Source organism: Ips typographus, unplaced genomic scaffold (assembly GCF_016097725.1).
Source record: "Ips typographus isolate SLU unplaced genomic scaffold, UJ_Ityp_2.0 IpsContig58, whole genome shotgun sequence".
NCBI lineage: Eukaryota > Metazoa > Arthropoda > Insecta > Coleoptera > Curculionidae > Ips > Ips typographus.
This window is the reverse complement of record NW_028098576.1, coordinates 276,387-303,217: the sequence shown is the minus strand read 5'-3', so window position 1 is coordinate 303,217 and position 26,831 is coordinate 276,387. Positions and strand designations below refer to the sequence as shown.

The 26,831-nt window shown below is 34.0% G+C and overlaps 1 protein-coding gene across 2 annotated transcripts in view; it reads right to left on the bottom strand.

The window, feature by feature from the left end:
• LOC145739839 (ATP-dependent translocase ABCB1-like) overlaps positions 1 to 18,120 on the bottom strand; it is a 37,042-nt gene extending 18,922 nt beyond the window's left edge. The window contains exons 1-2 of one of the 2 annotated variants that reach the window (XM_081995186.1): positions 18,003 to 18,120; positions 17,840 to 17,879 (exon numbers count right to left, since the gene is read on the bottom strand). In XM_081995186.1, coding sequence (XP_081851312.1) covers positions 17,840 to 17,879; positions 18,003 to 18,040 — 78 coding nt within the window. In that variant the 5' untranslated portion in view covers positions 18,041 to 18,120. The remainder of the gene's footprint in view (positions 1 to 17,839; positions 17,880 to 18,002) is intronic. The other variant, XM_081995187.1, reaches the window with a different exon arrangement.
• Between the last annotated feature and the right edge of the window lie 8,711 nt (positions 18,121 to 26,831).

Sequence of the window (26,831 nt, the reverse complement as noted above, 5' to 3'; positions counted from 1 at the left end):
GTTAAGTAAACGGATATGTTTGATAATAGCACTATGAAACCTTTTTATTTGTCCATTTGACTGAGGGTGGTATGGTTAAATTAAATGGATTTTGATTTTGTGTAACTCGAAGAGTTCGGTCACAACTGAATTTTTAAACTCGTTTTTATTATCTATGATGATTTGTTTTGGAATACCATAATGAGAGAAAAATTTAATCAAGTTGTCCGTTATTTCTGTAGTTGAAAGCGAATTTAGGAAATAAGCTTGCGCATATTTGGAAAAAACTATCAATGATTGTCAAAATTTTTATTGTTCCAAAGTAAAAGTGTCAAGATATACAATTTCGAAGGGTTTACTGGCTGTTGGTGTTAAATTTATTTTTATTTTTATTGGGTTTCGTTCATATTTGCTTTGTTGGCAAATATCGCAATCAATAATGAAACTTTGTATAGCGTCTTTGGTATTGGGCCAATAATATTTTGTTTTAACACGTTGGTATGTTTCATCAATACCTCGGTGGTTCGTTTTTCCTTCCTGGTAATTTTAATTTAGTTCCTTATTAATACTCGTTTTATCGGTTACATCCATTAGTTTTTTAAGACATCTTAAAAGTATAATGGACGGCTATTTAAACTATTTTTGAATTGTGGCTGAAAATTTCTCGTACGTATCAGGGTTTTCAAAATAAATGTAATATTGAACACCTGGTAATACATATTCCTTCACAAAATTTACAACATCAATTTCAAAGTTGTTTTCCGATAATTGAACATGTATCCTCTTTTTCTTTTCAAACAAACAAAATTGTAATTTTGGGATTTGCTGGAGCATGTCCTACTAAACTGAAAATAATTTGATTTTGACCAAAGTTAACTGCAATGTTACTCACGGGTATACCTACTACAGGATTTTCAAGGTTTGAATGCACCGTGACGTCATCGTCCTCACCTGGTTGTTCATTTTCTTGAGTAACTGATGGTATGGTGGGTTCATTAACTCGTGATTATAGTGTCGTTGTCCGTATGTACGATAATTGATACGTTGTCAGTCTCGTCTGGAAAATGTGTTTTTAAAGCCTCTTGAATTATTTGATCTATTTCAGAATTATTTGATCTATTTCAGAATTATTTTGTTGCTGTTCATCTTGATCCAAATTATTTAATTATATTATATTTTCCGAGCTTATTGAGAAGATCATTGATGTTAGGTAGAGGATACTTATCATCAATGGTTTTCTGATTTAAACCGCGGTAATCAACAACAACTCTCCATTTTTGTGTCCCCGAAGCGTCTAACTTTTTCGGTACTACCCAAATAAGTGAGGACCACAGAGAATTACTCGGTCTGATGATATTTGTCCCAATTTGAATAACTTGTTCAGTTCGAGGTGATACAGTTATTAAATTTTGGGAATTTTTTAGTTTATGATATGCGCCAAATAACTGTCACGCACCAGAAGACTTATTGTTAAAAAACTTTAATAATACTGTCACGAAGGAAATAAATCAAATTTATTTCATTTGAAAAAAAAAATGTGGAATCTATATTACTTGAGTGGAAACATTAAAATTGTGGAATGCGGTTAAAGTGCAACTGCACTTATGATGCAATAGCTGAACTATGCACCGGAGTGTGACCGGACGCTGGGTTGCAAAATATTTCCAAGTACCGAGGGTCGAATAGTCGTCACGAATTGTCCAGTGAGGAGACCAGGTCTGAGAGTTTTTTGATTGGCGGAACCAGTGTTTTGGAATGCTATGCATGTTTGTAACTCTCAAGTAAAGTTATTGGTGAACGCGCTCCAAGTGACAATCCTCTCTCCAAGATCCTGTCTTCATTAGAGGTGTAAGTATGATTATTGTACTTTTATGCTGTGTATTGATTTACGCGTGTTTGATGATGATCTTATTGGAAGTTAGCAACGTTTTGTTGGATTAGGAAACCGGTTATTTTATTAGTTAGTAAGTAGTGAGTTTTTTAGGTTAAGGAACTTATTTAATAGAACTTGATGGTAGAGTTAACTGTGTGTTTTATTTCACGCTGAAACGAGATCCGAGGCAAATAAGTTAAATTAAATTCAACACGTCACGCTAGTCGTGACAATACCAATAAAGATACAGTTAAAGAATATAAAATTATTGAAATGACCAATGTCCGCACTGACTGTGGAGGGGATCTGCTGGCGAGTGCTCACTCTGAGTGTGAATCTTAGTTAGGGTTAGCGTACTGACGGCTTTATGTTACTGGTTATTTGTAAAACCTTTTTAAAAAAGATTATTTTATTAAAATAGTTACAAAATTAAAATACTCATAAAACAAAATAGATGTTAATACAATAAAGTCTATGTCCATTCTGAATAGTGATTCCGGGGCCCGATGGATGGTCGCCGCAAAACTCCTGAGCTGGCAATATGCAGGAGTGGTCAAATATGCATAGTCTGCATAGTCAGGTGAAGACACACACATAACTCCTCCATCCCTAAAGGGAACGCAAGGGTGGAACAACTTGCGTTTCATCAACCATTCCATATCGGATGTCGGTACGCGTCTCTTGTTATTCATAATCCTTCTTCTCAAGAAACGTAGCAGCAAGAAACAGGTAATGGCCAGAAGAATTGTTATTACTGATGATAAGGACCATTTGGAATAGTTGGTGTGAGATTTTAGTAGTTCGATAGGTTCTTCTTGAGATGCCTGAAGTTGGAGTTCGTGAAGTTATCTAAAGAAGTTTTTCTAATTTGATTTTTTCCACTTGTAAAACGGGTATCACTTTTGCATCTTGTACATCCAGTAGACTAACAGGATGGCCATGAAACATTTTCTTCTCATTTTTAAAGACGTATCTAGCTGTGGTTATCGTGCAGTTAGGTGGTATTACAAAGAGGTAAGTTTCCCTCCAAAATTAATATTTCATTTTCAATGCAACTAGTTTGGATTTTTTCGCTTTTTGGAAATATTCCTATGTAGTGGGCGGAATCAATTTCTTCTATAATAGTGTTTCCAATGTGAACTGGAACTAGGCGGCACTGGTCCAAGTCTTGTTTGATTGAAAGCAGTGACGTAATACAATCAGGATGTTCATGCATAGGTAGAAGATGGTTGTTCTTGCAGTAATAGTTTGGTTGTAGGTAGATGCATCCTTCTTCATGGTACTCGTACTGGGTTTTACTCAGGGTTAGGTAAGTTGAAGGTGGAAGGAGAGTACATTGATTTTGATTAGGTATTGAAAACAAATGATAATGTTCAAATAAATCTGAATGCACTAATGGAAAATCTAGTGAAAAAAACGATTTTCTTTTCTATTGCAAAAACGTTTGTCTCTACCACACTATAATATTTTAAATAGTCTGACACAGAAAATAGCAATTGATCTAAATTATGTGAGTTTTGAAGATCATCGACCAATTTTCTAAGGTCTTGAGGCGAAATTATGCTTCTGTGCAGAATCTTTAAAGCGGCAAAGCTGATTGCATTTTCTATTTTAGTTAAGAAATTCAATAACGAATCTAGATTAACTTTAATCTGGTCCAGTACTTCGTGTACTTCTAAATAGGCTACATAATTAAATTCTGTAGTATTTAGATCAGATATAATCTCGTTTATCTTGTTTTCGATTGACTTTTGATTATTTGTTACTGTTGTTACAGTATTGTTGAAATTTTGCATTAAATGATTTGTCAGAGAAATTTGCTTATTAACCTTTTTGATAACATTGTTTTGACTGTTCTCAAGTTCCAAAATGTTCTGATGAATTTCTTTAGCATCATCTTCATCTAAGTTACCTGTTATATATTTTATTAAGGATCCCATGGGATTAATTAACCCTCTTTTAGCTCGAGAAGGGAATAAAGAATTCATTTTTTTGATTAACAACACTTATTTCATATCCTAAATATTTATAAGCTTCATATAAAGGAATTCGGTGTGTTAAAGAAGAGCTATTAATCGTTTTCTCTAATTTTTGATAATGATTTATGATTGATTTTACTTGATTATCCAATGGTCTAAGATGAATATAATAAAGAATGTATGCGAAGCAGTTTTAATTTTCGCGTTACCCAGTTTGAATGGCAGGATACCGGGGTTAGATTTCAAGTTCTGAATTTGAACTCTCTGCGCTCGTGTCGGGTCTCGTTGCATCAAGTACAACAGTGTCATCAATCTGTAACACAGGATTTTGTGTCAGTTTTCTGAGATTTTTAAATATTTGCTTGTGATATGTATTTTGAGCTGTAGTTACGTTAAATCATTACTTTGCAAATGTGTTCAGGGGTGTACAAGGGATTTATTTTGCTTGCCTATCGGTTAGTCTTCGGTATGCAATTGCACCGGGTTGAATTACAGGGGGGTCTTTCCTGTTTTCATTTAACTTACTAATGACCTTTTGTTTATTTTCAGATGTTTTTTGGTATATTTCTTTGTACAGCTTTTGCATTGATGACTTATGTTCATTGACTTGGTTATTGATTAACAATGCATCGTTATCAATATCTATCGGTTCTTTAAGTTGAAGAATGACCAAAAATCAAATCAAATAGGTTTTTGTTTAGTCACAGAATGTATGGAATTGTTATAACCCAATATTGCAAGATTGAGCTTTTCAACTGAATTTAAGTCTGGATTGGTAAGATTTAAAGTACGCAAATGTTCTAAGAGAGTTTGAATGAAATCTCTCTACTATAGCATTACTATTAGGATTCCAATGGCATTGTATAGTGCCAATTTATTTTGTAAAGCTTAGAAAAATCCTTGATCAGACTTTGATTAAATTCAGTTCCATTATCGGAAACTAGTTTTCGGGAATTTTGTAATTCGAGACAAATTGAATTAAAGATTGGTATACATGTAAGGCTGATAATGTTGGAAGAATAAAAGCTTGTCCAAATTTAGAAAAAACTGTCACAAATAGTTAAAGCAACAACATTTCCAAATTTGAAAGTGTCAACATGAACTGTTTCAAAGGGTTTTTTCGGTGTGGGTGTAAGTTGTAGTTTAATCAAAGGCGGATGACGTTCATATTTAATTTGTTGGCATATTGCACAATTATTAATAAATTTCCTTGTATCGTCATTCATTTTCGGCCAGTAATATTTTGTTCGAAGTTGGTCTATCGTTTCTTTTATACCCCTATGATTAGTAAGTCCTTCATGTTGTGTTTTTATTAAACTTTTTTGTTTTCTTCCTTAGTGCATCTATAAGTATTTTATTAGATTTAATAACTTATAGGATGAATATTTAAACGTTTGTGGAATGAAATTACACATTTGCTTAAATAATGTGTCATTTTCATCATTCTGAAAATAATAGACATATTGACGTTTCGGTTCTCCGTATTGTTTGAGATGTTCGATGATTTGAGCTTCAAATGACTCATCTGTAACGTAAAGATACCATCTTGTCCTATTAACAGGTGTTTTAAATACCTTTTTGATTTCCATTCGCGGATTTGCGTCAACTTTTGTTACAACTATTTGACATAGGAAGTAATTAATCGGTTTTTCAGTAATATTGACTGACAATATGGGATCTTCAGCACTTGTGTGCACAGTTTCACCGTCATCGTCATCTTCGGAATCAACTTGACCAATAATCGATTGATTATCTGAAGCAATCTCTGTTTCGTCCGATGGTTTTGTGCTAGGTCCAGGTTCAGATTCGTCTAGTGTAGGATTTTATTATATTTCCGCATGTAACGCAGAATCGGAAGTTCATCCGGGTCACTGTCAGACGATGACTCCGATATCTGTTTGTTACCACTGGTTTCGTTCACATTTAATTCGATCCTAGACAAGGCGTCAGCATTTGTATTTTTCTTGCCTTTTTTATAGATGATATCGTATTCAAATTCCTCGAGTTTAAGTCGCCAACGAACTAAACGCGAATTAGGCTCTTTTAGGTTCATTAACCATTGTAGTGGTTGGTGGTCAGTAATGATCTTAAATTTTCTTCCAATAAATAAGGGCGAAAATAGCGTGTTCCCCACACTATTGCTAAAAGTTCCTTTTCGATTACCGATAGTTTTGTTCTGCCGGATTCAAAGTCCTAGATGCATATGCAATAGGTTTATCCTGTCCTATAGGACCTTGTGAAAGAACACAACCTATAGCGAAATTGCTAGCATCAGTTGTCAGATTAAATTCTTTAGAAAAGTCAGGATATTGTAGCAATGGTTCATTAGTTAAAATAACTTTACAATCTTCAAATGTTTTAATATAAATAGGGTCATTAACATTTATAGTTGCACCTTTACGAAGACAGCTAGTAAATGGTTTTGTTAATTTAGCAAAATTTGGAATGAACTTACGGTAGTATCCTAACAAACCTAAGAAGGCTTTGATTTCCTTTGTGGTTTTAGGTATCGGGTAATGTAAGATGGCTTTAATCTTATCTGGGTTTGGTTTAATTCCGTCTGGTGTTATAATATGTCCTAGAAATGCAACTTCTTTTCTAAGAAACTCAGATTTATCGAGTTGGACTTTCAAATTATTTTCACGCAATTTTTCAAAAACTTTTTTCAAATTTACAATATGCTCCTGAAGGGATGTCGAGAAGACGATAATGTCGTCCATATATACAAGACAATTTTATTTTGTAGATCTTTCAGGACGTTATCCATCACGCGTTGAAAAGTCGCTGGAGCATTTTTGAGTCCAAAAGGCATGCGTAGATATTCGTAATGCCCGTTTTCAACGTTAAATGCTGTTTTTTTAACATCATCTGGGTGCATTTCAATTTGATGAAACCCGCTCGCCAGATCTAAAGTTGAAAAATACTGACAACGACCTAATTTGTCTAAAATATCGGATATATGTGGTATAGGATATTTGTCATCGATGGTACGATCGTTAATTTTCCGATAGTCTACACATATGCGCCATTTCCTCTTTCCGGACGCATCCAATTTTTTAGGAACCACCCAAATTGGGGAGGACCATGGTGAATCGCTTGGTCTAATTATTCCTTGTTTTAGCATATCGTTAATTTGACGTTCTACTTCTGGTTTATGGATGAACGGATAGCGATAAGACTTGGTGTAAACTGGTGATTCGTCGACTGTTTTAATTCTGTGTTTTACTTGATTAGTGAAAGTGAGAGGAGAGTTTTCACGGTGAAAAATGTCGGTGAACGATCGACATAATTTTTCGATATGATTTTTCTTCCACGTTCATATGGGATGTTCGAATCAAGTTTGTGATTTCATTTCTATATTAAATTCATTCGGGGTACTTTCAATGGAAACATTGTAGATCTCAAAATTAGTAGAATGACATGATTCGACTGGTATTGGTTCGAAAAGTTGAATATCTTGAATTTCGTCACTTAAATTTGAATTTCTACAGTAGCGTATCCATTGATTGCAGTAGTTACACATGCTGGAATTTTACATTTAAGAATTTTTGTGTATTATTATGATGTCCCATTTTGAACATTTACTGGTATTTTAAAAGTTTCAACACTGCAAGGTTCGACTTGAGCATAAAATAAAAGTTTAGATTTTGATTCGTAATGAGATAAAGGTAGTTCTGCATCTGGTGTTGAAAGAACGTACTTTTGAAGATCTAATTTTACATTCATGTCTTTGAGAGTTTCATAGCCTATAAGGCCATCAAAGAAATGATGAAATTTAAAGATATAAAATTTCATATTTTTATGAGATGCAAATTCATTAAAAGCTGGAATTTCAATACAATAATCCTGTTGGTAGTTTGGAAAATTGATGAAACAGTAAAAGGTTCTTTCTTTACAAAATTTTGAAAATATTTTTCTGCTATATCAGGGTTAATAAACGATTTTGTTGCACCAGTATCGATTAATAGCTTGAGAGGTGGGTTTGTTATTTTTACATATGGCAGATCTTTTTTGTCATAGATAGAATGTATCTCTATGAACCCTTTTTGCGTAACACGACCTCTTGAAAATTTTGATCTAAAGAATTTTCAGATTCAATTACTTCAGACGTTTCTGCAATATTTTCAGGAAAATCAATTTCAAGATTACTTGCAGATTCTGGCTGGTCCATATTTGATAATAATAATACTCAGCGTTTTCGCAAGAAGTAGATGGGTCTGATACATCGTAGTAATAATAATAAGGATTAGGATCGGCTGTTATATTATTAACTTGAAATGGGTTTTGTGGTCTAAAAGGCTTAATAGTTCCATGAGATATGCCACTCATTGGAACTGGTTTTGGCAGATATTGAGCTCTCTGTGGATTTGGTTTCCACACGTTAGTTGGGTTTCTTGGAGGGCCAAAAACTTGACGATTTGTTGGAAAATGTTGAGGGGGTACTGGTCTCGGTTGAATATTAATTGGTCCACGAGGGAACGATGCTTGATTTTGAGGCATAAATTGCTGAGGTTGTGTATTATTGTAATTAGGCAAATATTGGTAATTTGGTAAAAATAAGTTTTGATGAGGATTATTACTGGTCCTAATCTGATGTTTAGGTTTGAACTGATTTTGATTTCCTTCAAAACGATTTGGATTTTGAATATGCCTGATATTACTTTCAGAAATTATATATTGTCTAGCTTCAGCTAAATCTTTTGGTTTCATTGCTCGAACTGTTGACCCTAATGGTTCCTTTAATCCTGCTAAAATATTTTTAAAGCATGCAGATTATAAAAATCCTTTTTCACTCTGAATGTATTAATATCAGTTGTATCAGTATGGGTATCGACATAGTTATGTAAAGCACTTAAATTAGACATTACACGGGTATAAAATTGTAAAGAAGATTCATTGGCATGTTGTCTCAATTGATCTAAATCAAATAGTAAACCATTTTCGTCACGTTGATCTCCAAAATGAGCAATTAATGCACTTTTAACAGTTTTCCAATCTTTAGAAACACAAATACTGTATACTTCTCGGGCTTTTCCGATTAATTTTGCATAAATACCGTATATTAATGTAAGATTTTGAACACAATCAACTATCTCGCTGTTCCAGTAAGTAATAATCAGCTTATTACTGGTTTCTAAATAACTAGATAGTTCTAGAGGATTGCCATCAAATTTTGGGACGATATCTAAGAGTTTAGTATCAAAAACTGGTGGAGCCATTTGGTAAACTTTTAGTAATAGTAAGGTTACTAAATAAATTTTCTAAAACTAAATGATCGTTTTCTGCAATAGAAATCGGTTGCTCTAAACCTAACTCGTTTTCACTGTTTTCCAACGTGGAATCAGAAGAATTCGAGGAGAATGACATAGACAGGAAAAATAGATATAATCAAGGATAACTTACAGGAAGGAAGCCTTCATTCTTCTTTCTGCTGGTCGTACCGGTTTCTTCTATCTACCTTACGCACTACTTGTCCCGACGAACACGTTGAACATGTTTCCGGTCCACTTCTTAATAATACAAGTTCGATTTTCGAATAAACGGTTGAAACCGACGAGATTTTCGCGATGAAATCCCTTTCGAAATCCTACCGACTGCGCCACTTTATGTTACTGGTTATTTGTAAAACCTTTTTAAAAAAGATTATTTTATTAAAATAGTTACAAAATTAAAAATACTCATAAAACAAAATAGGTTAATACAATAAAGTCTATGTCCATTCTGAATAGTGATTCCGGGGCCCGATGGATGGTCGCCGCAAAACTCCTGAGCTGGCAATATGCAGGAGTGGTCAAATATGCATAGTCTGCATAGTCAGGTGAAGACACACACATAACTGCGGTGAGATAATTCATGTCTGACTCGGATGTCATAAATGTGACAAATGTCAAAATTATTTTAATAAAGCTGTAAAGGAACAAACAATAATTGACAATAAATTCAATAATTGGGCTTTTTAAATATTTATGACTATTATGTAAACAATTTTGACGTTTTGCAGGTCGGACTCGTATGTCATGAATATGAAAAATTTTAAAATTCTTTCTATTAAGCTATAAAGCCACAAAATACACTAAATATTAAAATAGTTTGTAATTGAATGGAAATTAAAGGAATTGCATTTCGTAGCTCCACGAGTAAGAGTTAGACAGTAATGACGATTGACTGTTTGTTTCAGACAAACAGAGTAGTGAGTGTAAGTGAAAACAAAAACTCAGAGTCGATTTGTGCAAAATATTTATTAAGTTGTTATGTGCCTGATATGTTTCGGGTGTAGTTAGACACCCATCAGAGGCTTAACCAGAGTCACAGTCTGACTGTCATTCTACAAGGGAGGACAGCTGAACCCAGGTGTACAGGGTGATTGATTGAATTTTGACCCCCTAACTTTCTTAATTTTGATTTTAGCAAAAAACGTTAAATACAAAACTAGTAGATATTTAGGTCTACTTTATTTTATATAAACAGTTATTATTACAGGGTGTCCCAAATTTGAGTAACGAACCAAACTTATGTTTTTTTAAATACAATGACCAACTTTTTATCCAATATTTGAATTCTACCCAAATTCTAGGCCTAATTGATGTAAAATGTCTGTATCGATATTCAACTATTTCCGCAGCAGCGTCCTTGATTGAGTGAATTTTGACCACTCCCTTAACTTACTTAATTTTGATTTTAGCAAAAACGTTAAATACTACACAAGAAGATTTAGGTCTACTTATTCTTAGATAAACATTTATTATACAGGGTGTCCCAAATTTGGAAAAATAAATAAGAAGAATAAAAAACTAAGCAACCTGACACCGTGAAACCAGAACTGGGGTTTGAAGGTTTTTTTCCCCTATGTAGAATTAAAAAAATAAAAAACCAACCACCTTATGTACACCTGTACTGTGACTCTAGTTACGCCTTGAAGATGGGTGTTAAATACACCCGAAACATGTCGGTAACATAACAACTAATAAATATTTTGTGGAGATCCACTCTGAGTTTGGTTTTTACTTATGTATATAGTTAAGTATAATAAAGCTATAAAATCACAAACTTAGTTAAACATATGTCTGACTTGTCGGAGACTCACGTATCAGCTGATGAGAGGGAATCGAATGGGATATCGAGGATTACTATTGGAGCAAGTGTTTCGAACAATAGAAGAACAGGAGGAGTATTAGTTCTAGTAAGAAATTACATTAACTGTAAGGTTAAATCAGTTCAATCTATCGACAGTTATGTGTGGTTATTGACTACGTTTATATCGTAAGCTGTTAGTCCAATCGACAAGGCGGATTGAATTAAGAATTATTCATTCGAGTATTTATCGTGCTTTACTTACATTTGATAATTTTGTATTATTGGATGCGTTTGAAAGATCCGTAAAGATAGAAAAAAAATCACTATTCAAGCAGAAAGAGATGAAAACATATTCGTAATTTATCTATCAGCAGTGTCACAAACGTTACAGAATTATAGGTATGTATTTTACCTATAAAAACCTACCTTGTCGGCAAATCAACAATGCCCCAAATCTATTTCGCATTAACGAAAACAAAACTCAAAAGGTTTGGTAATTTAACTTTTTTTTCTCTTTTAAAATGAGCTAAACAAGCTAGCATTCATATTGAAAACCGTGCTTAATTTTAGAAAAACAAAATTTTGTCTATGCGGCTAGGCAAATGATTGCAACGCAGCACATAGCACACTTAGCAACGTTATTCAACTATTTTGTTTATGTCAGTCAAATTCTCACATTGTAATTGTTGATCAAGTCACTAATTTATCAGTTACGTTTTGAGTGAAATGAATTTTTAAAATTATGAGAAGTACGATTCCGTCCCTAAGGAATGGAAAATGGCTCTCATTCCTCCATTCACAAAAAAGGAAATAAACTGGACTGCAATAACTATCGGGGCATCTCGGTTACAAGCACATTGAGCAGACTGTATGGTAGAATTTTACGTGATCTCATTGAAGAGGATTATAAAGGAAAAGAAGAGGAAGAACAATGCGGTTTCAGAGCAGGAAGATCATGTACAGACAACGTGTTACTCTAAAACAAGTTATAGAGAAGAGAAGTGCTAGAAACTTGGAAACGCACCTAGTATTTGTTGACCTACAAAAAGCCTACGATACAGTCCAGTATCAAAACTATGGAGGGTCTTAGAGCAATCCAACATTAATCACCTACGTAACAGCCCTTAAAGAACTATATAGGGAATCAAAATCAAGAATTAGGGTAGGCAAATGTGTCACTGAAGAGCTTATGGTGAATAAAGGATTGCGTCAAGGATGCTGTGTCTCTCTCACTCTTTTTAAAATATACATAGCGATGGCACTAAAAACTGGAAAAGAAAGGTCCAGGGAATGGGAATAGAATTGATGATAGTTGCTTGTTACCTACAGTTCGCAGACGACCAAGTCATAGTAGCCAATGATAAAGAGGATGTGCAGTACATGATGCGAAAGCTATAGAGGAATACAGAGAATGGGGCTTAACAGTCAACATAGCCAAGACAAAGTATCTATGTGTGGGAACTCAGGACGGAAATTTGGAACTGGACAATGGCCAAGAAATCCTTCAGTGTCAGGAATATGAATATCTGGGCATTACATCGACAACACAGGAACAGATGTAAAAGAAATCGGAAAGCGAATAGTCAAAGCTAAAAAAGTAATCGGAGCTCTGAATGGAATCCTATGGAGCAAAGAAATAACCAAGAAGCGGAAATTTAATATCTATGAGGCAATGGTAAAAAGCACCCTCTATATGGATCAGAAACCTGGAGAATTTCAGATAGACACAAGAAAAGAGTTGAGGCAGTTGAAATGGATGCAATTAGGAGATCGATGCGCATTTCACGAAGAGAAAGAATAAGAAACGACATCATAAAACAACGGATGGGAATAGAAGACGCAATAACACAGGATATCGAAAACAAGCAACTTACGTGGTACGGACACGTGGAAAGAATGTCAAATACCCGATGGCCTAAAAGAGTACTTCATTGGCAACCAACAGGCAGAAGAAAACGAGGAAGGCCAAAACAGGAGTGGCAGAAAACCATGCATAAATGCATGAGTGAGAGAAATCTAACACCTGAAGATTGTGAAGACCGAAGAGGCTGGAAATTAGGTGTCGGACAACGTCGAAAGACGTTCTAAACCGGCCTATATATATATATGAGAAGTACGATATGGTGGAATGCTTTAATCAAAGCAATAATAATCCCGAAATTGCGTGTGAAAACTATTTACTTCGGTACCCGGAAAGAAGACAGCCGCACAAGTCTATTTTCAACCGATTAAAGAAAAACCTTATAAATTATGGATCATTCAAAAAGGCACGTTCGGAAACATACACTATTGAACACAAAGAAGAAACAATAAATGTATTAGGAATGGTGGCGGCAAATCCGTCCACGTCCAGCAGAAAAATTGGGAGGAATGCGGGACTTCAAGAAGGCGCGCCCTAAATATTCTTAAAACGCATAAATTCAAGCCTTATGTTATTAGAAAGCGACACCATCTTCAGCCAACAAATTCTCAAAGAAGATTAGAGTTCTGCCAGTGGTTTTCTCAGAAAGTTCGTCAAAATCCAAACTTATCGCGAAATATAATTTGGACAGATGAAAGTTTTATCACCAGTGCCGGAATTTTTAATAGGCATAATGCTCATTATTGGTCCGATGAAATCCACATCAGGCAGTCTATGTTCGAAATCAAGGGCGATTTGGATTTCATGTTTGGTATGCTATCCATGATAACCGCGTTTTAGCATATCACATATTTCAAGAAAATCTCAATGGCCAAATTCTTTAGACATTCTACAACAACATATTTTGAATATGTTGACACTTACCAATAATCCAGGCGAGTAATTTGTTCTTTCAACAAGATGGTGCTCCAGCCCAAAATACCAGAGTGTTATGGATGGATTAAATTTAAATTTTGGATGTAATTGGATTGGAAATAAGGGACCCGTGAAATGGCCACCACGGTCACCTGATTTGACCCCGCTTGATTTTTTTTTGGCGACATATTAAAGACATATATAGAAAATGCAACAACAACCTTGAGATACTTACAGAAAATTTTATCGAATGTGTTAACTCAGTTTCCAATATTCATATTAAAAGTGGTGAAAAAACACGCAACCTTCTCCACAATAATTTATTAAACCCTCAAAATGAGGTGAAGGTCAAAATTCCTGACATGTATCGAGCATATAGATGCTCATCTTCAGAGGCTTAGGTTTGGTAAACACCGCCGACTGTCTTTCTAGACGGGGAGAGACAGTAAGACCCAGGTTGAATTTACATTAAGATTTTATGTGAAACATTTTAGAGTTAACAAACCCATTATGGGGGAAAAAACAAGTTGACACTACATTAAATTACATTACTTAAAAAAATTAATATTGACCGGGCTACATTCGCCCTAGGTCAGGATGACCCCTAATTTTGCACTACAGCCCTTGACAACTCTCACCGGTTTACACCGGGGTGGGTGTTTTTTTTCTCCCTATAATGGGTTTGTTAACTCTAAAATGTTTCACATAAATTCTTAATGTAAATTCAACCTGGGCCTTACTGTCTCTCTACCTGCCTTACTTACTCTCTCTCTCACCAAACCTAAGCCTCTGAAGATGAGCATCTATATGCTCGAAACATGTCAGGCATTTTGACCTTCACCTCATTTGAGGGTTTAATAAATATATTGTGGATAAGGTTGCGTGTTTTTTCACCACTTTTACGATTTCACCTCCACTGCGAGTAACATGGATGGAGTAACTTCACTTATAATATGTTACGAGTAGTATTAAGGAATGTGAGGTTATTCATGATTTTAAAGTGTTACATTTATTATCGTAGGTGGATGGTACTAATATTAGTTTTAAAAGAATCTATAATTTATGACTAAATACATTTAATTTTATGACTTTATGCTTTTATGTACATTATTTTGTATTTTTTAAGATTACTGTTTTTGTATGTAGCTATTATGCTAAATAAATAAAATAAAAACAGGGTAATTCAAATTCGATCCCCACCATTGGAATCTCGGAAACTATAAGAGATACGAGAAAGTTTAAAATGCGGCAAAGTTGCGCAGTTTAAAGCTCAACCAAATGCTGTTCGCCAAAAATTTCGATTTTCCGAGTGCTTCCGACGATATCCGAAAAAAACTGAAAATTTTATTTTTGGTTTTATTTATTTCTAACCTTATTTGAAGAGATATCCCAAAATTAAAAGCATCTTTCATTGGCATTTTTGCCAGCTATTCGATTCGGATTCAAATTTTCTACACGATGTTTCGTTTTTTGGCAGTCATTATCAACTTGCTTTTTCTTTTTTTTTTTACTTTTTTTCTTATGGGTGTCATATTGGATTTTTAGCCCACCAAATAGTATATTTTCTTCTGATTTTAGTGATGTATAATAACTTATGGTTTGCTTCATAAATGACAAAATAATTCAATAAGAACTAACTTTACTTTAGTTGGCTTTGAGTTAATGAGACGTTTATGATATCATTATTTGACACTATAATTCTCGGACGATTATTAGAGCAAGTCAAGCATAGTTAAAAATATATCTAGAAAAGAAACCGCCGCACAAAATGTTTTTATTGTAATTATATACAAGCATTGCTGAACTATTTAGGTTAATCAGAAGAAGATATTTGTTAGCATTATCTCTAACTTACACTGCTTATTTCTTTCCAAGAGAAAGATCATCATTTTAGGAATTTCATTTTTTGTCAAGTTAAGTGCAAGTTTAAATAATTTAATATTGGATTATGAAAAGCACCAAATCGAGCCATGTTTTGGTTACGTTTTAACTAAATAAAGTTATGTGGGGCGGTTGGCTTACTGATTACAGTTGGCTTGCTCTCATATTAGAAACTTAGTATCACATCTGTGATGAAGCTTAAATAAATATTGCCTCGTTTTTCCTCATTGTGAGAGTAAAAGTATGTTCAGACCAATTGCTTGTGACAAGTACTACCAAGTAATCTTCATAAAACATCTCATTAACTCAAAGCCAACTAAGGTAAAATTAGTTTTTATTGAATTATTTTGTTATTTATGAAGCGAATCATAAGTTATTATACATCACTAACAATCAGAATAAAAAGTACTATTTGGTGGGCTAAAAATCCAATATGGCCTCCATAAGAAAAAAAGTTGATCAAAACGAAACGTCGTGTGGCAAATTTGAATCCATCATCAAATAGCTGGGAAAAAGTGGCAATGAAAATAGTATATTCTATATTAAGAGCGGAAAGTACATATTTGCCGCTTGCACATGAAACTTCATGTAAAAGCGGCAAAAATACTTTCGGCTCGAATTATAGACGATATTTTTTCGACGACTGCTGTGGGGTGGATTGGAAGACATCATTTCACTCACATCATTTTCGTAGTTCGAACTCATTGTCACCGATAAGTCACTTTGACGGAATGGCTTTATTTCGAACAGGTATGTCAAGCGTTGTTATAGAAACGCCGAAAAAGCTGGTGAGTAGATTGTTAGTAGAAATCGAAAACGCTCTAGAGCAGAAAATGATTCACTTTCTGCGCACTCGCGGCGAATAACCACTTTCTGCTTTGAAATGGAAGCGTACATGAGGTACTTTCAAAGTCAGTCGTCGAAAAAATGCTTGATTAGAAATAAATAAAAACAAAAAATAAAATTTTCAGTTTTTTTCGGATAAATTCGAAAGTACTCGGAAAATCAAAATTTTTAAAACTGCATTTGGTTGAGCTGCAAATTGCGCAATTTTGCCCTAATTTAAACTTTCTCTACTCTTTTATAGTTTCCGAAATCCCAATGGTGAGGGTCGAATTTGAATTACCCTGTATATAAAATGTGTCCAGGATAAGGAGGGCCACTATGGGGATCTTGAAAACGGTTAGAGATACAGATTTGGTTAAATGGGAGAAAAGTTGCGTAATTATGGACTTAATAAAATGACGTTTAGAAAACATCTTAATATTTTTGGTTTTTGAGATATTAAAAAAATGAATTTTTTGATTTTGCATTTTAATTTTTTGTGACGTTAATATTCGGCCTAGACCAACACTAATAACACTTCTCTACCGCAACTTGTAAAGCTCTTTAAATTAGCATTATCAGTTTATCATTCTTACGTTTTGCTTTGCGAAACCTTCAACTTAATGTTTTTAAAAACGGTCTTGATGTTTTTATCTTAGAATCTGAATGTCTTTTTTATTCCGAATTCAATAATGTATGAAACATATCTTTTCTGATTTTTGTTTTGCTTTAAACTTTAAAAACCTTTATTTCCTTTTTAATTATAAATTATTAATAACCATTTAAATAACCTAAACAATTTATTGGCATACGCAATTTTTAATTTAAAAAAATAACACCAAAATAATTTTTTAGTTCCGTAATAGGGCATTTCTTATTAAGCCCAAAAAAACAGTAAAACCCATTTAAACCATAAAGTGTCATACATCACTGAATTTGGAATAAAAATGTCTTTCAGAACCTGAAATTAAAAACCAATGACCGCATTTAAAAAAATGAGATGGTTCCACAAAGACGAAACGTTGGAACAAAAACTGATAATGCCACTTTAAAGAACTTTACAAGTTGCTGTGGAGAAAAAATTCACTTTTTCCAAAATATCTCCAAGAACAAAAAATATTTCGATGTTTTCTGAATGTCATTTTATTAAGGCCATGATTACGCAACTTTTCTCCCTTTTAACCAAATCTGTATCTCTAACCATTTCCAAGATCCCCATAGTGGCCCTCCTTATCCTGGACACACTGTATACGTTAAATTATAGTAAATGGTCAACAACTAGCCAAATGTAGTGTCTTTGACAGGTCTGTCTAGGATGTCAAGTTCCGAAAAACTATAAAATGAGAGTAATCAACACTTTTTTCAAAATTTCGATATTTAAATTGAAATTAACCAAGAATGCTCATCTTTTTCTAAAACACTAATTTACATATACAAATTAAAATAACTTACCAACTTGTAATAAGACACATTTTGGCCCTTTTCTCCAGACCTAAAAACCCCACAAATACGTATAATTATAATTCTTCAGAGAGTTTTCAAAAACTGTCAAAAAACTCAAATATTTGACAGTTTCTTTTTTGAGTCTTTTGACAGTTAGTGGCCAAATTCTTACAAATTTTTACTATCACTTTCGTTGCTTTTTCGGTCCATTATACACAAGCAAACAAAACAATACCTAATGAATATTGTCAGCACTTTTATAAACTAATAAAGCGTTTTGCGTGTGTAAGGCTATAAGTAATTTAAACTAATTAATAATAATTGTTATCTGTCATTCTTACTGTGATTTTATTTGCTTTATAAATAAATGAAACAGCTGCGCAAAGTACGGTCAAGGATTTAATTGAAAGTTATTAAGGCAAAGTTTTGACTGTTTGTTTTACACGTATTATTATACCGGGTGGCTCAAGAATTACTGGAAGTATTAAGTGTAAAAGTTACGCAATTTAAGGTTATGTTAAAAGTTAGGCAAAAGTTGTCTAAATCCACACTAAAAACCTGTAACCAAGTCTGTCCCCCGTAACTCGGCTATTTGGCAAAATTAAGAGAGAAGAGATGTATAAAATTTTTTGCCAGTCTATGAGGAATGTTTTGCCCTCAAAGGACTCAGAATGGAGATATCTGCTTCGGAATGTTTACTGGGGACACAGTGTCTCAATGTATACTTTATGAAAATTCAATGCCCCGTAACTCGGTTACAGGGCCAAACTCGAGGAAAAGTTACGGAACAAAAGTTATAGATAATTTAATTTCCTACCAAAACTTTCGACAGACACTTTGCCCGAAAGGGTCTCAGAACAAATACAATTGTTTTGGAATATTTAGTATAATTTTGACGGTATTGACATTAGTGACAGTATCACGTGGTTTCAGAGAATAATTTAGCTTTACCGTCACGTGACAACTGTCAAAATTAATGTCATAATCTCAAAAAACACGTTTTACATCAAAAACTTTTATAAACCCCGATTTTTGCAACTTTTGAGTATAGTTTGACAGTTAAATAGCTTTTGACGTTAGTGACAGTTGTCACGTGGTTTTGATAGTTTTGTCGGTATTTATACAGAACATGTTTAAAAGTGTCTCTAGTCAACTGTTACATAAGTCAAAACTGTCAAAATATCATAAGAAAACCTTCTTTTTACGACACAAACAATTACAAGAGCTGCAAGTTATGGAAACGGTAAAACTCTACCAGAAATCAAAAACAGCAAACATTTTTAAAAAAGTAACCAAAACCTATAGAAAAAAATGTGTTTTTTAGTGAAGTTTTCTATGAAAAATAGTTTGGCCACTAGAGGACGCTAAATAACAGTTTCTCTGTAAAACTAAAATCACTAATTTCTTAAATTTAAATTCACTGGGCACAGTTTGGCATCACTGTTAAGGTTATTAACAAAGAACCATTTTTCAAGAAAACATCAAACTTGGCGACAATGTCTCCAGACTGTCCTGACGTCATATTTCTAATTTAGAAGATGGTAGCAATAATTGGACCACCCTGTATAGTAATACTACTGTTTGCACGGTTATCACAAAAATAAAACAAAACAATGAGCCTTATCTTTGATAAGTTTGGCAACAATAAAGTTTACAATGTTAAATAATTCAATTATCAAGGAAAGTCTTTTCGATGTACAGTGTTGCCAAAATAAAAAATTATTAAAATTTTGCCAGGTTAATGAAATTATTGAAAATTAAAAATTTGGACTTTTGTGCAGCTTGCTCCGTCCCTACGGGGTGTAAGGGATTCTCACTACCCTCGAACGGACATACGTCATTATGTGCCTTGGACAGTTTTTGAAAAATCTCGGTCTAAATGACGGCATGTTCCGGCTTGCTAAGACTACTAAATTCAGAATTGCCACCCACTGAAGGGGTGACGACTATATGGGCTTCCAGGACACCCATGAAGGCTAGATAAAGCCAAAAGGGCAGTCTGACACTCAGCTTGGTTTTTGAAAAAATTGACAAAAACTAATTTGTAAAAATTAAAAATTTCGAATTTCGTGCGGTTTGCTCCGTCCCTACGGGGTGTAACGGATTGTCCCTATAAACGTACCAAAGAGCGTTTTGTCACTATTGAATATTATTAATAGGGGTAGTGTTCCTGAAAGCGCTTATACGGAGACGTGGCAACGTTGCAAAACTCGGTAGATAGAGTAAGTGTTATGCAGAGATGTAAAAGCGGTAATTTTCGAGTCGGAAAATTTCCATTTTTAAAAATTTACCAGAAAATTACGGTATGCTTAAATACAATTTTTCTTGATAGAGAGAATTGTCAAACAATTTGTGCATTCTAATGAAATAACTTACGACATCTAAATTTAATGATTAAAAGTACATTAAACTTTAAGTTAGAAATTTGGATTGATATTGGATGTTTGGTACAACGGGAAAAAAGTTACTTATGGAAAAAGCAAAAGAAAATCCCTGGGTAATACTCGCAACGAACCATTAAGGGGAACAAACAGCGGCAGCTCCCATCTGAGGCCTGCAACATCGGTGGCATTTCTGTTTCTTTCCGGACTGGCTCCTGATACGACAACCGAGCAGGTTTGTGAGTACCTAATTCAGAATGGCCTTGAAGGAGCAACTTGCGAGACGTGCACACCAGAAAGGAAAAATATCGTACCTCATTTAAACTGATTGTGCCCAGAAAAGACAGGGACAACTATCTTAACACAGACTTATGGCCAAGAGGAGTAGTAGTAAACCATTTTCTGAATCTGCAGCGCCGGGAGAGAGCGATGGAGATGCCACCCCAGTCCCAGTTACTGCCACAACGGGACTAAAGTCTCCAATAAAGAGACTGACTTTTGTGCACATAAATGTCAGTTCGCTGCGTAACAAGTGTCTCGGCTGGAAGCTTGCATTGTTCATAGGGGCATAGACATACTGTGTGTAACAGTACAGGGTGCTGCATTTTCGATGGTTTTACGGGGTACAGAGAAAACGGTAATAGAGAGAAGGTATTGGCCGTTTTTTAGCTTAGCAAAGGTCTTTTTTTTTAAATAACAGGATTAACCTCTACAAACTTATTTGTAATACACCGTTGAAAAGATAAAAATCAACAGAATTAAATGACGTAAAAATATACAGGGTAATTCAAATTCGACCCTCACCATTGGGATCTCAGAAACCATAAGAGATACGAGAAAGTTTAAATTGGGGCAAAGTTGCGCAATTTAAAGCTCAACAAAATGCTGTTTTAAAATTTTGATTTTCCGAGTACTTCCGAAGATATCCGAAAAAAACTGAAAATTTGATTTTTTGTTTTTCTTTATTTCTAACCTTATTTGAAGAGATATCCCAAAACTAAAAGCATTTTCATTGCCACTTTTTCCTAGCTATTCGATGATGGATACAAATTTGCCACACGACGTTTCGTTTTCTGTCAGTCATCATCAACTTTCTTTTTCTTATGGGCGCCATATTGGATTTTTAGCCCACCAAATAGTACGTTTTATTCTGATTTTAGTGATGTATAATAACTTATGATTTGCTTCATAAATAACAAATAATTCAATAAAAACTATTTTACTTTAGTTAATTGGCTTTGAGTTAATGGGCCGTTTTAAAAAATGTCATTATTTGACAGTACTTGTCAAACACGATAATTCGGATGATCATTAGAGCGTCAATCATAGTTAAAAATGTATCTAGAAAAGAAACCCCGCGCAGAAAATGTATTATTATACAAGCATTGCTGAACTATTTAGGTTAATCAGAAAAAGAGATTGTTAGCATTATCTCTAACATAAAAGGCTTATTTATGTTTCCAAGAGAAAGATCATCATTTAAGAACTTCATTTTTTGCCAAATTTCAATTTTGTATAATGTTAAGTGCAAGTTTATAGTTATTTATACAGTAAGTGACAAACCATTTTTATTCATTCATATTTATTCGGGTGAATAAACGGTTTAAGTCACGTGTCTTATACAGTATTTTATTAAATTTCGACTTCTTATATTAAAAAAAAACTAAAATTACAGTTCTATTAAATTTGCACCGCGCCCCGTAGATGTAACATTGATGTTTGTTTGTTTACATCTGTAAATAGGCGAATGTCATTCAGAGTGATTTAATAGTTATTATACAGCAAGTGACTTAAACCATTTTTTATTCACGAAAAGAACAACTAGGTCCACAAGCGTAGCGAGTGGCCTAAGCTCTTCGAGTGAATAAACGGTTTAAGTCACGTGTACACCTTTGTGACTAAGTATGTTCAGGCCAATTGCGTGTGACAAGTACTACCAAGTAATCTTCATAAAATGTCTCATTAACAAAGCTAACTAAGGTAAAATCTCTAAAAGCTCTAATGATCGTCCGAATTATCGTGTTTGACAAGTACTGTCAAATAATGACATTTCACAAAACGGCCCATTAACTCAAAGCCAATAACTAAAGTAAAAATAGTTTTTATTGAAATTTTGTTATTTATGAAGCAAATCATAAATTATTATACATCACTAAAATCAGAATAAAACGTACTATTTGGTGGGCTAAAAATCCAATATGGCGCCCATAAGAAAAAAGAAAGTTGATGATGGCTGCCAAAAAACGAAACGTCGTGTGGCAAATTTGAATCCATCATCGAATAGCTGAGAAAAAGTGGCAATGAAAAGGTGCTTTAGTTTTGGAATATCTCTTCAAATAAGATTAGAAAAAATAAAAACAAAAAATCAAATTTTCAGTTTTTTCGGATATCTTCGGAAGTACTCGGAAAATCGAAATTTTTAAAACTGCATTTGGTTGAGCCTTACATTGCGCAACTTTGCCCCAATTTAAACTTTCTCGTATCTCTTATAGTTTCCGAGATCCCAATGGTGAGGGTCGAATTTGAATTACCCTGTATAGGATGTTCCATTTACAAAATGTAACTTACTGTCATATGTCAGAAACTAAACGGAATAGAAAAAAACTGACTACACCATTGGATTCTACATGTTCTGAACGGCAGTGCTACTACATATTTTTTGATCCTTCTAACCGGATGTTGGTATTTGGATGATTTGATGTTGCCTGTTGGTACTAGGGGTGGAACGTGGAAAAGCGGCAGCTTGGTAGCTGAAGTTAAGAGATTCCTGCTGGAGTGAAATCCAGGTGCTGTTCTGTTATTGGAGTCCGCATTTAAAGCAGAAGTGCAGGTCAGAACATTCTGTTTCATATTTGACTTGTTGAATGGTCTTTTTTGAAAAATTAATGTAAACACTCTGTGAAAAAATGGCATAGGTTGAATCTGTGGAAATAGCCCTCAGGGCAGCCTATAAAAGCAGAACATCTGCAAAAGGGATTATTACTAGAGTGAAAACGTTTTATTAGCCAATAAAGACTTAATTTTGAATAAGCTTGAGTATATAATCGGAAAATTACTCTCAATGCTGCTTATGAAAAACTGTGTGAAGCTCCGTACACTATCGATGATCTGGAAACTGATCCAGCAAAAAAAGGTGACATCATTGATACTGAAAATAAGTATTTCACTGTAATGTCTAATTTAAATGTTATATTAGAAAAGTCTAGGGTCATGTGATAGTAGCATTAGATAATATTAATAATCAAATACGCTTACAATCACCTAGCCAATACTAGTGAAGCAAGAAGGTTCCACACATACACAGTTACAAGAATGCCTGAAAAATTAGCATTGGATAGCTTTTCTGGTGAACAACAAAATTGGGACAGGTTTTTCTGAAATATTTAATGCTATTGTTTTATGCAATAAAGATTTATCTGTCCAAAGAATTAATATAGTTAAAGTCATATTTGGTAGGTGAACCATTAAAACTTGTAGAGAGCTTATCTTTAATAGGACTAATTTACATGTTGCTATTAATATTTTAAAGAAAAGGTATGAAAACATATTAGCAACAATATTCAATCATATACAAGGGTTAATGGTGTTAGTTCATTGTCTACGTGAATTTCAAGTTCTTGTAGTTAAGGTTAAACAACATATAGAGTGTCTTAAAAATTTAAATGTTCCTATTAAGGATTGGGTCTTTATTTTAGTGTTCATTTTATCTCACAAGTTAGACGTTAATACAAGAGAAGTTATGAGTGGGAACGTGGACCTACAAATATGCCAATCTTGATTGACTTTTGAATTTTGAGAAAAACGGTGCCAGGCAGCTGAAAACTTCCAGAGTTCCAGAAAATAAGTATTATTCTCATTGGCCCAAGAGCACGTAAGTTCTCGGTAAGTTGTGTATATTGTAAAACGTCAAATCATGCAATTGCAAAATATTGTAAATTAAATCCTTACTCTTGCTCATAGGCGGAGATTTGTTTATGATAACAGATTATGTTTTAAAATGTTTTTCATTTCATAATGCTTCTCAGTGTAAACTTAATGCAAGGTGATAAATCAAATTACCAGAATTCTGAGAGGAAAAATAAAAATTTAGTTTGTTTATCTGAAAATTTAACTGGTAAATCAGTAAACATCCGTTTAATCAGCTGGAGAAAATAGACAAAATAATGGCGGTATTTATTCCACTTGTGCAGAAACTAAAACAAGTTTGTTGGCTAAAATTGAAATTATGTTTTACTGGCAACTGCTATTGTGAATCTTGTAAATAAACATGGAAACATTACTACTGCCAGAGCAATCTTAGATAGTGGCTCTCAATTATCTCTGATTACTAATAAATTGATTAAAAAAATTAGGACTCTGAACTCATCACTTAAATGTAGCTGTTCATGGTATTGGTGGAAATTTGTCTTGTAAACAAGCTGCAGATATTAAGTTTACTTGACGTGTTGATTCTGGTCGCGAGTTTTCTGCTAGTTGTCCAGTGGTAGAGTATATAACTGGAAAATTGCCGCAATTTCCCATTAATTTGAATAAACTTGATATACCTGGTGACATTATTTTAGCAGATCCTACATTTAATTATTCTCAAGATGTAGATTTACTGTTTGGAAGTGATGTTTATTACAATCTGATACACCTCATTTAATTTCTTAATGTCCGACAGGGCTATTATTTCATCAATAATGACACCTATTAAGGTCAATTATCTAAGAAATAATGCCCTAGGGTGTTATTTTTCATAATGGCCTCAGGTGAGCTAATCCTACCATCAGAAACTGGACATACTCCAATTACTTTAGCCATTACCCACTTAAGTGGTGGTAAGTTATCATCCTTTACCAAAACCACATGATTGACCTTGGGATGCAGAGAACCATTTAGGTCTTTGTTGTAGTCGGGTTAAGTATTCTTTCAACCACCTCTTCCAAAACTGTTGCTTAATTTTTTAGGTTTTTCTGATAATTTGACAAACGGTTATCAGATATATTAGTAATGTCTTTTTCTGGAAAGGCTGATATTTCACCAATTTAGAAATGACCCGGCGTTAATGGTGAAAGGTCAATGGATCATCAGAAAAAGTAGTCAGTGGTCGGGAATTTAATATGCTTTCAATTGTAGTTAAAACACTGTAAAACTCTTCAAAATTCAAAACTAACTAACTACTTACCAACGGCTCGTACTATGTGATGTTTCGCGCTTTGAATCGCAGCCTCCCACAGACCACCCCAGTGTGGAGACCTTGGTGGAATAAACCTCCACTGTGTTTGATTCTGGCTCAGAAAACCGGAAACAGTTTCCAAATTATGTTTTTCATTTAAAAAATCATACAGCTCTTTCAGATAATTACTGGATCCAGAGAAATATTTGTCGAATTGCCCGAATATATAAACGAAGGATTACCCCGTCTTGCTATGAACTCTTTCAATGATAAGAGAAATTGATCAGTAGACAAATCAGACACTAATTAAATATGAACACATTTGGAAGCCATACAAACAAATATTGCGATATACATTTTACCTTTAGAGGTACGCATTAAAAGCGAGGCCTTTATGAAAAGGGACCTCCAAAGTCGACACCCACCTTTAAAAAAGGTCGCACAAGACTAACTCGATCAAAGGGCAAATTTCCCATAATTTTGTGCGAACCTTCGGCTCGAAAACGGAAGCAAGTCACACACTTGGAAATAATACTTTGACTGTCCTAAGACCATCCATGGCCAAAAAGTTAATCGAAAATTGCCGAAATTGCGAAAACACCGTTTGAGGTCCAGCGTGATAGAGACGGATATGTTCTTTTCGAAGTAAAATGTCGACCACATGACATTTTGAAGGAAGAAGAATTGGAAATTTCTGGGCGAAAGGAATCTCGGCATTGAAATGTCTACCGCCAACCCTAAAAATACCATTTTTATCAATAAATGGGTTCAACGTCCGTAGCTGTTTACTTGCGAGGGTTTGATTGTTTTTCTAACAAACAATCTCTGAATAAAAAAATCTTCGATGGATTATTTTTACTATGAAATGAGTTGAATTTTGCAACTCGTCAACACTAAGAGAGCCACTCAACCGATCGGACGATTTTATGTTTGAAACAAAACGTAGGAAATAAGCAATCACTTTTTGAAGCTTTGTATAATCAGAATATTTATCAAACATTTCAATAAACAAATCTGTTGAAACGGGCTAAAGTTAGTAGAGTCTTTAGATGTAACCGCCTCAAATTATTCTATTGCCATTGCGTTATTAAAAAAACGATACGAAAATAAACGAGCTATTATTAATTTTCATGTTAATAACATTCTTTTTAATTTACCAATTGTCCATAGAGATTCGCCCTTGCAATTAAGAAAATTAATAGACATGGTAAATCAGCATATCTGTGCGCTACAAAAATTATCTTTACCAGTTGAACAATGGGACACGTTGTTAATTCCACTAATTTTGCATAAGTTTACAGTAGCAGTATTCGAGAATGGGAAAGCAAACAAACTAATGATTCACTACCAACACTAAGTGAATTTATTGAATTTTTGACAAAAAAGTGTTGTACCCTTGAAGCAATAAATCATGAATTTTCAAAATTAAACGTAAATCAAAGCAAATCACGAGATCAAGTAC